The sequence below is a fragment of the Vulpes vulpes genome, chromosome 10 (assembly GCF_048418805.1).
Source record: "Vulpes vulpes isolate BD-2025 chromosome 10, VulVul3, whole genome shotgun sequence".
Classification (NCBI taxonomy): domain Eukaryota; kingdom Metazoa; phylum Chordata; class Mammalia; order Carnivora; family Canidae; genus Vulpes; species Vulpes vulpes.
In genome coordinates, this window is record NC_132789.1 from 6,878,885 (window position 1) to 6,890,325 (window position 11,441).

Consider the following 11,441-nt stretch of genomic DNA (forward strand, 5'->3'; position numbering starts at 1 on the left):
CAAAATATATGTGTGTATTACACCATCCACAATAACCTCACACATCATTTGTGGTGTGTATGCTATATATATATATATTTTTAAGATTTTATTTATTTATTCATGAGCTACAGAGAGAGAGAGAGAGAGGCAGAGACACAGGCAGAGGGAGAAGCAGGCTCCATGCAGGGAGCCCGATGTAGGACTCGATTCCGGGTCTCCAGGATCACACCCCGGGCTGCAGGTGGTGCTAAACCACTGTGCCACCAGGGTCGCCCTGTATGCTATATTTTGAAGAATATTACCTCAATCTGCTTATTCAATGTGCTTCTTAAAATTGTTATTTATGTAGTTGTTTTATTTCCCACTAAACACTTAGCTCCAGACAATTAATAATATCTTCCTCATTTGGAGGAATCTGAAGCATCAGGCAACAACCTTAGAGGTTCATCCAATCTACATTCTTAAGTCAAAAAAGCCTCAATTTGCATCAGGCACTGTGATTAGTAACTAGGAGTAAAAATAAGATCAATAATAAAATTTGGTTTACATTTTTTAAGACTATTTCTTTCTTTTTTTTTTTAAGATTTTATTTATTTATTCACGATAGACATAGAGAGGGAGAGAGGCAGAGACACAGGCAGAGGGAGAAGCAGGCTCCATGCCAGGAGCCTGATGTGGGACTTGATCCCGGGACCCCAGGATCACGCCCTGGGCCAAAGGCAGGCACCAAACCGCTGAGCCACCCAGGGATCCCCAAGACTATTTCTTTATTTTATTATTATTTTTTAAGATTTTATTTGTTTATTTGACAGAGGGAGAGAGGAAGAGAGAGCACCAGCAGGGGGAAGGGCAGAAGAAGGAGAAGCAGACTTCCCGTAGAGCAGGGAGCCCGAAGTGTAGCTCAGGACCTCAAGAGCATGACCTGACCCAAAGGCAGATGCTTAATCAGCTGAGCCACAGCACCCCAGACTATTTCTTTCTTTTTTTTTTTTTTAGAGAGAGGTTTTATATTCACAGCAAAACTGAGGGAAAGATACAGAGAGTTCCCATATCCCCTAGTCCCACACATGCACAGCTTCTCCTATTCTCAATAGCAGACTTTCAGGGAAATGGAAACCTATTCTTTTTTCCTTAATCCTCTGCCTTCTGTAGAATTCTGCAAAGAGAAAGAGAAGGTGCTTTCGCAAGAGTGTGGAAAAAGACAGGTGTTAGTCATTTGAGAAAAGGGAAGCACTTTGCTTTTACAAGAATCCTAACAGTGTCTGCTCGCACAGAATGAGGAATACTAAAAAAAAAAAAAAAAAAAATGAATGAGGAATACTTTCCATTTGTTGAAAAATCCAGCCTGATGGTATTCAGGTATTTACCAAGAACATGGACTCTGTCTCCAAGGACCTCTTGGATTAGCAGGGGAGCTAAACAGACATGTTCAATGGGTGTATTATTTATTAGAAGTTATGAGACTAACAAGGTGTGAGGAGAAAAAGTAGCAGGATGGCATTGGAAAGGTACACAAGGCCCATCCGTGAAGAGCCTTGTATACCAATCCGACAAATGTGACTTTTAGCCTAGAGCAGATGTGGCAAACTTAAAATCCCACAGAAACCAGGCACGTAAATGAGTGAAGCTGACTAGGTAATAGGGAGTGGTGGGACTGGGGCAAAATGGAGAATGCCCCTGACACAGGGAGCAGCTACTCTCAGCTCCAGCTGATGGTTGCTGTGTGGCCCACAGCAGCCAGATCTTCCAGTTTTCCAAGAAAGTCTGGAAATCCAGGTTTTTATAGGAGAGTTCTAAGGGGGTTTTTTGGTTTTGTTTTTTAAGTTTTTATTTATTTATTGGACAGAGAGAAAGAGAGCACAAGTGGGCAGAGCAGCAGGCAGAGGGAGAGGGAGAAGCAGGCTTTCTGCTGAGCAGGGAGCTCAATGTGGGGCTGGATTCCAAGACCTGGGGATCATGACCTGAGCCGAAGGCAGACACTTAACCGACCGGAGCCTCTCAGGCGCCCCAGGACAGTCCTAAGTTCTTAAAACATGTGGCCCGAAACCAACTGGCTTTAGAACCAGATATGGCTCACAGGCCATACACCAATCACCTTGGCAGCTTGAAGGGAGCAGATGAAGGTTTTTTTTTTTATAAAGGGATATGATCCCATCTGTGCTTTAGAAAAAAATCACATGGTGGTGTGGGAAAGGAATTACAGGGAATAGATTAGAGGAAAGGAAACCAGTCAGGAAACTCTCAATAGTTTCTACAGGTGGGAGGTGGCAGCAGTCACAGTGGGGTGGGGGGAGATGTCGTGGCTGATCTGGAGTCCAGGATTCAGTGGAAGGAACTTTGCTTTAATCACCAACTGGAAGAAGGAGTATATGCATTCTCTCAATGTATTTCCCGCCCCTGCACCCCTTTCCTAAGCTAGGAGCTGAAAGGAATAGGGCAGATAGATCATCTCTAAAGCCAAAGGATAGGACATTTTAGTAAAATCTCTGGGCTTGGGTGCAGTCTCTTTTTACCCATGATTATTTTAGAGATAGACTCCTTGACCAACTGCCCAACCCTCACTCGCCCCACCAATGCGCTCAGCACATAGTTAAAATTAAAAGCATATCTATCATTTGGTATTTGGCTCTTTTGAACGACCAGTGGGAGACTCAGAGCCAAATCCTCTTTTGCAAACAGCAGAGAGAGGAACCGGCTCCCCAAGAGGCTGTTGCGTGGAGACAGACTCATGAGAGGTGACTTCAGCTCCATTGCATGGTCTTGCTAGTTGTGTAACGGATCACTTGGGTTCAGGGGAGGATGCAAAGGGCAGGGGTGTGAATGCAGGGAAGAAGACGCACTCCACAGAGTTTTTCTAACACCCAACAAGTGCTACTTTTAGCTTTGTTAGCTAAAAATAAGCTCGAATAAAGCTTTTCTAGCTTTTTTTCCCCCCTCCACAGCCCCTTCTGAATTTTAAGTGCTGTATTTTTTAGTGTGGGCAGCGGAAATGGGTCTGAGGAGCTGTGGAGCAGAGCCTCCCTCTCTGGCACCGCCTGGGAGAGCCCCATGGGATAGGGAGAGGACGGGGCAGTCAGGCAAAGGTTAGGGGCAGAGGCCCAGAACGGCTCCAGGAAATGTTTGTATTTCTCCACCGGGAGGGAGGACAAACAAGCTTTTTTCGTGCCTTCTGGGCAGCTTTGCATGCTCTCCAGCGCAGGAGTCTGAAGAGCAAGAGTGAGGCTGGAAAGAAAAACCGTTCTGGGGCTGGACCCAGCAACTGCTCCATGAATCTCACCGGACCTGCCTGCAGCCCAGAAATGACCGCTTGCATTTCTCCATGCTTCACCTGGTGGGGAGACAGGTAGCCTGGGACAGCCTGCCAAGGAAGGACCTCCCTGAGTCTCTCATCCCCTGGCTGAAGTCTCTGTCTTCCCAGCGGTGGCTGTGTCCACCCACACGTGCAGTCGGTACCTGCATCCCAGGCTGAAGAAGTCAAGAAACCAGCAGCTGGGTGAGTGGTAGCCTTCAGATAAGCGTCTGTGTCTCTGTGGGGACTCCCAGGGCCCCCCCACCCCTGCACACGGGACACCTGTCCACTGTCCACCATGGACAACGGGTCGTGCTGCCTCATCGAGGGGGACCCCATCTCTCAGGTGATGCCACCGCTGCTGATCCTGGCCTTCGTGCTGGGCGCACTGGGCAATGGCATGGCCCTCTGTGGTTTCTGCTTTTACATGAAGACCTGGAAGCCGAGCACTATTTACCTTTTTAACCTGGCCGTGGCCGACTTCCTTCTCATGATCTGCCTGCCCTTCCGGACAGACTACTACTGGAGACACAGGCAATGGGCCTTTGAGGACATTCCGTGTCGGGTGGCGCTCTTCATGCTGGCCATGAACAGGGCTGGGAGCATCATCTTCCTCACTGTGGTGGCCGTGGACAGGTACTTCAAAGTGGTCCACCCCCACCACGTGCTGAACACCATCTCCAACCGGACTGCGGCTGGCATCGTCTGTGCCCTTTGGATCATGGTCATCCTGGGCACTCTCTACCTTTTGATGGAGAACCATCTGTGCGTGCATGAGAAGACCATATCTTGTGAGAGCTTCATCATGGAGTCAGCCAATGGCTGGCACGACATCATGTTCCAGCTGGAGTTCTTCCTCCCTCTCGGCATCATCCTGTTCTGCTCCTTCAAGATTATTTGGAGTCTGAAGCAGAGGCGGCAGCTGGCCAGGCAGACTCGGATGAAGAAGGCTACCCGGTTCATCATGGTTGTGGCGGTTGTGTTCATCACGTGCTACCTGCCCAGCGTGTCGGCCAGACTCTATTTCCTCTGGACGGTGCCCTCGAGTGCCTGCGACCCCTCTGTCCACGTAGCCCTCCACATCACCCTCAGCTTCACCTACATGAACAGCATGCTGGATCCTCTGGTGTATTATTTTTCGAGTCCTGTATTCCCCAAATTCTACACCAAGCTCAAGATCCGCGGTTTGCGACCAAAGAGTCCAGGGCACTCCAAGACCCAGAGGCCGGAAGAGATGCCAATCCCAAAGCTCTGTCGCAAGAGTTGTGTCCGTGTGGCAAACAGCTTCCAGAGCCAATCCAACGAGCAGCAGGATCTTCAAATGTGTGGAATGGCACTGAAACAGGCAGACAGGCAAAACCCAAGGAGGACAGACAAACGGACTTAGAAATAGTTCATGCCAAGGGGGTGAGAAGGCTTTGAAAATGCCACCCTTCCTCAGCTGTATCCTCCTCACTCTATCTGGAAGTGGAATCCAGGTCACTATGGCTTTTTGGAAGGTTCCAGTTGAGAAGTGAGTGGGTTACCTTTCTAGGACCCAGTTACAAGGACAGGACAGTATGTGCACAGAACGGAGCATGTGTGTATTGGGTGGGGCTATGGGAAGAGCTCAGTTCCGGGGCAGTTTCCAGTGGCTGAGTAAATAGGTATCAATATGTACACCGGACATATCCTTTTTCTGGGAGCATCAGTGAACTTAATGACTTAGCAGTATTTCCTATCCTCTGACCTTAAGTTGTTACTTGTTTTGGAAAGTAGATTCCAGAGTAAGTCAACAGCTTGATATTAGGCTGAGTGAGGCTCTTTCGAGGGAGTTGTCTTGATCCTGACGAATTTCATCTTCACAGGGCCCCTCTGTATGGCTCTGATTTCTCAGTAGCCCAAGAAGAAGGGCAGCAAAACCATCTGCTCTGATCTTCTCTGACCTCTGCATTTTTCTGCAAGCCTTTGCATTTCAAAGAAGGTGCTGAGGGATATGTTTCCAGGGAGAGCTGAGCGCTTGAAAAAAAATCCCATTGGCCTTTGCAAAGGGCTGAGCCCAGGGTGATTGCTTCTGACTGCTTGTTATATGATTACGAGTTGAGATTACTTATTCATTCATTTTCCAAGTATCCACTGAATTCATATACATGCTGGGCACTGTGCTAGTCTCCCTTTTACCTGGAGGGTTGTTCGTCAAGCCCTGTGTGACAGCAAAGTATGGGGGGGGGGGGGGGGAGGCAAACAGAAAGGTTAATACTCTCTCTCTTACTAACCTCTCAGGGAGTATAGTTTCTAGACCTGTTCATTGCAAACATCAGTATGTTCCTCTCGTTTCAGATTTCTGTACAAACACTAAAGGGTGGGAAGGGTGATGTCCCTTATGCACATGAATTTCCCACACGTGTACTTGGAGCCCTCAAAACTGAATGATTCTATGGAATGACAGGCTGCCCCGGCCCTGGATTAGGGGGAAGGAGTCCAAGCCATCTTTAGCTCTGTTCTCAAGCCACAGAGTGGTGAAAGTCATTCTTGGCTCTTTTGTTTACACATTCTCAAATTTCCAGGGTACTCTCTGCCCCAGATGACCTTACCAGATTTTAGTTCTTTGGCCTTGAAACACTCCTATCAGCTGTCTTTATTATTTCCTTTTGCAGAGGCACTCCATACCCAGCAATGAAAAGTATGGGCTCTGGAAAGTCAGATGAACCTAAATTTGAATCCCAGCTCAACCACTTACTAGGTGTATATTCTGAGGGCAGGTTTTTTTTAAATAAATTTATTTTTTTATTGGTGTTCAATTTGCCAACATATAGAATAACACCCAGTGCTCATCTTGTCAAGTGCCCACCTCAGTGTCTGTCACCCAGTCACCCCCACCCCCCGCCCACCTCCCCTTCCACTACCCCTAGTTCGTTTCCCAGAGTTAGGCGTCTCTCATGTTCTGTCTCCCTTTCTGATATTTCCCACACATTTTTTCTCCTTTCCTCTTTATTCCCTTTCACTATTTTTTATATTCCCCAAATGAATGAGACCATATAATGTTTGTCCTTCTCCGATTGACTTATTTCACTCAGCATAATACCCTCCAGTTCCATCCACATCGAAGCAAATGGTGGGTATTTGTCGTTTCTGATGGCTGAGGAATATTCCATTGTATACATAAACCACAGCTTCCTTATCCATTCATCTTTCGATGGACACCAAGGCTCCTTCCACAGTTTGGCTATTGTGGACATTGCTGCTAGAAACATCGGGGTGCAGGTGTCCCGGCATTTCACTGCATCTGTATCTTTGGGGTAAATCCCCAGCAGTGCAACTGCTGGGTCATAGGGCAGATCAAGTTTTAACTCTTTGAGGAACCTCCACACAGTTTTCCAGAGTGGCTGCACCAGTTCACATTCCCACCTGAGGGCAGATTTTATTTAAACCTTCAGCTTCCATTTTTTTCATATGTCAAACAGAAGTAACAATTACGTAGATGTCAAGAGGTTGGTGGGCAGATTCCATGAACGTAAGCTCCCGAAGCACAGGGGTGCTTTTTAAAAATTTTTTTAAATTTAAATTCAATTTGCCATTATATAGTATAACACTCACTCCCCATCCCATCAAGTGCCCTCCTTAGAGCCTGTCACCCAGTCACCCCATCCCCCCACTCACCTCCCCTTCTGCAACCCTTTGTTTCCCAGAGTTAGGAGTCTCTCATGGTTTGTCTTCAAGCATAGGGATTCTGTTCACTGTTATGCCTCCAGTGCCTAGAAGAGTGCCCGCACATAGGTGCTCAATACACAAGTGCAGATGGAGCATTAAGTTCTGTGTCTGGCAGTAAGTACTCAATATTACGACTTCTGACATTAATGCAGTTTGCACACAAAGATGATGAGGCATAGAAGCCATTTCCCTCCGAGTTTGCCACCCCAAGTAACTGCTGTACTGTCACTACCTGAATTTCCTCACTCCCCAGCTGCCTGGGGAGGAGTGAAAGCATGATTCTTATCTGCCTCAGAGAACCATATATCCTCCAAAAAGAAATCTGTGGAAGCCCCACACTTCTGGTTTTGATTCTATCCCTGCTCATAATTCATTCCTGGGCTGCTCCTTTGTTGCTTCGTTTTAATAAAGACGGTTTCCAAAAGAAAGTCTGCATTCTGTGTGTGTGACTCCTAAGACCATACGCTTCGAAGAAAGTAGTGTAAAAATCCAGAATCTCAGGTAGGCAGAGATTCTCACTAAGAACCAGCAAGAACAAACAAAAAAGAAGGAAAATGAAAAACCCAAGCACAGTTCAGATTCCAATTTTTCAATTCACAATGTGATGAAAAAGAGATCTTACCAAGTGTTCTTCAGAAATTGTAAGGAAGAGGAATTTAGCTTTGTTTGAGTAAACACAGGCCCCTTTTGAGCTCACTCATGAAGCTGGGGCCCTAAATTTTATATATTTATTTATACACACACACACACACACACACACGGTTTGAGATGGAATAGGACAGATAACTATATTCACTGTCCAGTGATGATATAGTAGGAGTGGGAAGAGGTTAATACTTTATCCTTGTAAAGATTCGTTCATTCATTCACTCATTCATTCCATCTTTCTTCCTTTTTTTTTTTTTTTTAAAGATTTTATTTGGGATCCCTGGGTGGCGCAGCGGTTTGGCGCCTGCCTTTGGCCCAGGGCGCAATCCTGGAGACCCGGGATCGAATCCCACATCAGGCTCCTGGTGCATGGAGCCTGCTTCTCCCTCTGCCTGTGTCTCTGCCCCTCTCTCTCTCTGTGTCTCTCATGAATAAATAAATAAAATCTTTATTTATTTTTTTTTTATTTTATTTTATTTATTTTTTTTTTTTTTATTTATGATAGTCACAGAGAGAGAGAGAGAGAGGCAGAGACACAGGCGGAGGGAGAAGCAGGCTCCATGCAGGGAGCCCAACATGGGGTCTCCAGGATCACGCCCTGGGCTGAAGGTGGTGCTAAACCGCTGAGCCACCTGAGCTGCCCTCATTCCATTTATTAGGCACCAACTCTGTACCAGGCACAGTAGAAACATAAATGGAAAACAAAGCCCCTGACCCTGTGGGTTCTACTGTAGAAACCAAGGAAAAAAATCAAACTACCATTCAGGGTAACTGTGTGAAAGTGGTAAAAATAGGGTTCTGCAGGACAGCCCAAGGACTTCATGACCTGGGGGGGAGGGGGGCTGAGGAGGGCTTCTCAGAGGAAGTGACTCCTGAACTTAGCCCTGAAGGTGACAAAGGAGGCAACCAGATGACTCAATGGGGAAAGGTATCCCAGTGAGAGAGGATGTGGTAAGAAAGCAGGTTACCTGGGAGCTGCAGGACAGTCAATGGGACAGGAATGAAAAGTCCTGGGGGTCTGAGGCAATCTGGTAAGAGGTGATGCCATGAGATCCACTGGGGAGAGAAGGTCTGTTCACAACATTTATTTATTTATTTTTTCTTTTTTTAGAGAGGGAGTTGAGGAGGGCCAGAGGGAGAGGAAGGGGGACAGAAACTCAAGCAGACACCCCAGCGAGTGTGGAGCCCCATGGGGCTCGATCTCACGACCCTGAGATCACAATCTGAGCTGAAACCAAGAGTTGGATGCTCAACCAACTGAACCATGTGCACTTCACAACTCTTCTTGATGGAAGATTCATGACTAGCCTTTCAGATTCTTTGATTTTGGAAAGGAATTAAATTTAATTATCAAAGGCATATATGTTTTTCTTCAAAATCAAAAGAACATATGAATACATAAAGAAGTAAGAGTCTTCCCTGCATTCCCTTTAATCTCATTTCCTAGAGGTGATGACTAATATTGGGGGTATATACACACTTGCACACAAATGATGAATCTTGTTGAAGCAGGATACACAGGCAGGTAGTTTTGCAAGGTACTTTTATCATGAATAAAGTACCTTTTTTTAAAAGATTTTATTTATTTATTTATGAGAGACACACAGAGAGAGAGAGAGAGAGCGAGCCAGAGACATAGGCAGAGGGAAAAGCAGATTCCCTGCAGGAAGCCCAGTGTGGGACTCAATCCCAGGACCCCAGGATCACAACTTGAGCCAAAGGCAGATGCTCAGCCACCAAGCCACCCAGGCCCCCCAAGAGAGAGAATCCTAGGCAGGCTCTCCGCTGATTGTGGAGCCTGATTTGGGGCTCCATCCACAACCTGAGATCACAACCTGAGCCAAAACTAAGAGTTGGACGCTCAACTGACTGAGTCACCCAGGTGCCCCAACCATGGCCTTTTAATGGATATTTAAATGATTTCCAATTTCCCCCTATTGCCATCGTGCTGTGGTGAATATTTTGAATGATGTATCTTTGGGCACATGGGCTAGAGTTTTCAGAAGATTCTGAGATGTGGAAGTGCTGGGTCAGAGGACAGGTGGCTGGAGAGCATAGCCCCTGGACCCCGACTATCTGGACCCAAATCCTATCTCTTTTACTTACTAGCTGTGTGGCTTTAGCAAGTTACTTAACCTCTCAATACTTTACTTTCCTTGTCTATAAAATGGGGACAAGAACAATACCTGCCATAGGGTTGTTTTGAGTACTAAATGAATTTAGATATATAAAGCACCTAGAGGGGTGCCTGTGATTCAGCCGGTGAAGCGTCTGCCTTCGGCTCCGATCACAATCCCACGGTCCTGGGATGGATCCCCGCATCAGACTTTCTGTTCAACAGGGAACTTGCTTCTCCCTCTCCCTCTGCCTGTGGTTCTGCCTCCTTGTGCTGTCAAAGATTTAAAAATCTTTTAAAAAATAAAAATAAAGCACCTGGAATAGTGCCAAACATAGAATAGACACTGAAAAAAAAAAAAAAAAACCTAAAGCCCTACTCTTTTAAAGCAATGAAACCTAATCACCAGTTTTGTTGTTGTGTGTTTGGAGAGGAATATTTGCCTAAGACAAAGTTATGCAAACCTAAGAGTGAGCTCCTAGGTTTTCTTCTAAGAGTTATAGAAGAGTCTTATATAAGAGTCTTATATTTAGGTCTATAATCCATTTTGAGTTAACTTTTGTGTCCAGGGCAAAGAAGGGATCCGACTTCATTCTCTTGCATATGGCTATTCAGTTGTCCCAGCAACACTAGACTGTTCTTCCCCCCACTGATTTATCTTAGAACCCTTGTTGAAAATCAACTGAGTAAAAGTTTATTTCTGAACTTTTCATCATACCCTATAGCTCTGCATGTCTATTCTTATGCCAGAAGCACACTGTATTGATGACTGTAAAGTGTTTGAATTGGGAAGTGGGAGTTCAACTTTCTTCTTCTTTTTCAAGATTATTTGATTATTCTGATTTGCCCTTAGATTTTTTACATGAAATTTCACACTGTATTTCAAAACCCTGAAATATTCTTCTCCTTTATTTTCATATTTCTCTGTCAGCCAGGGAAGCCAACCTCTTCTCTATTTCTTTACTACTTCTCAATTTCTCCTTCATCTTTCTGAGAAGTCCAGAGGTCTCTAATCTCCCTCATCTTTCTGAGAAGTCCAGAGGTCTCTTATCTCCCAAGTGTCCCAATTCAGTGTTACTTACCATCTACGGGGGCAAATCTCCCACAATGCTTCTAATGAACAATGCTTCCTGTCTTTCCATCTTCATGTGACCCCTCTTAGAATATGGACTGGCTCTACGATTCGTTTTAACCCACAGAATACGACGAAGGTGAGGTTTCTGAGCCCAGGCAGCAAGAAGTTCTGCTTGCATGTTTTTTGAAAGCCTTGAGAAGCCTTGTAAATTCAATCTGCCCTGTGGAAAGAACACACAAAGAGGCCATACAGGCAGATACAAGACTATATGGAGAGAGAGAGAAAGGCCAGGTGTCCCAGTGTCCTACTTGAGCCTAACTGCCCCTGGACAAGAACTGGCCAGCTGAGCCCAGTCAACTCATAGGATCAGGAAAGATAATACAAAGGTGTTTGTTTCAAGCCACTGATTTTTGTGGTGGTTTGTTACATAGCAATAGATAACTTAAACAGAAATTCCAGGTAAATCCAAAGACAAACAGTGAATCCCTTGACCTAAGCCTTAGTTTTCTAATCTGTAAAGTGGAAATGATGGTGAGGATAATCAGAGCATATCACTCACCAAGTTTTTTGTGTGGATTAAATGAGATCATGGAGCTAAATCTACAAATCTCTTAGCACGATACCTAACACAAAGCAGACAG

At 45.6% G+C, this 11,441-nt stretch overlaps 1 protein-coding gene across 1 annotated transcript; it reads left to right on the forward strand.

The window, feature by feature from the left end:
• Positions 1-573: 573 nt before the first annotated feature.
• Positions 574-7,389, forward strand: HCAR1 (hydroxycarboxylic acid receptor 1). The gene has a single exon (XM_026017148.2). The coding sequence runs from the start codon at positions 3,570-3,572 to the stop codon at positions 4,656-4,658; it is 1,089 nt and encodes a 362-aa protein (XP_025872933.1). The 5' UTR covers positions 574-3,569; the 3' UTR covers positions 4,659-7,389.
• Positions 7,390-11,441: the final 4,052 nt, after the last annotated feature.

Excerpts from the sequence above, each read along its gene's own strand:
- HCAR1 (XM_026017148.2), top strand. The coding sequence starts at position 3,570 with ATGGACAACGGGTCGTGCTGCCTCATCGAGGGGGACCCCATCTCTCAG.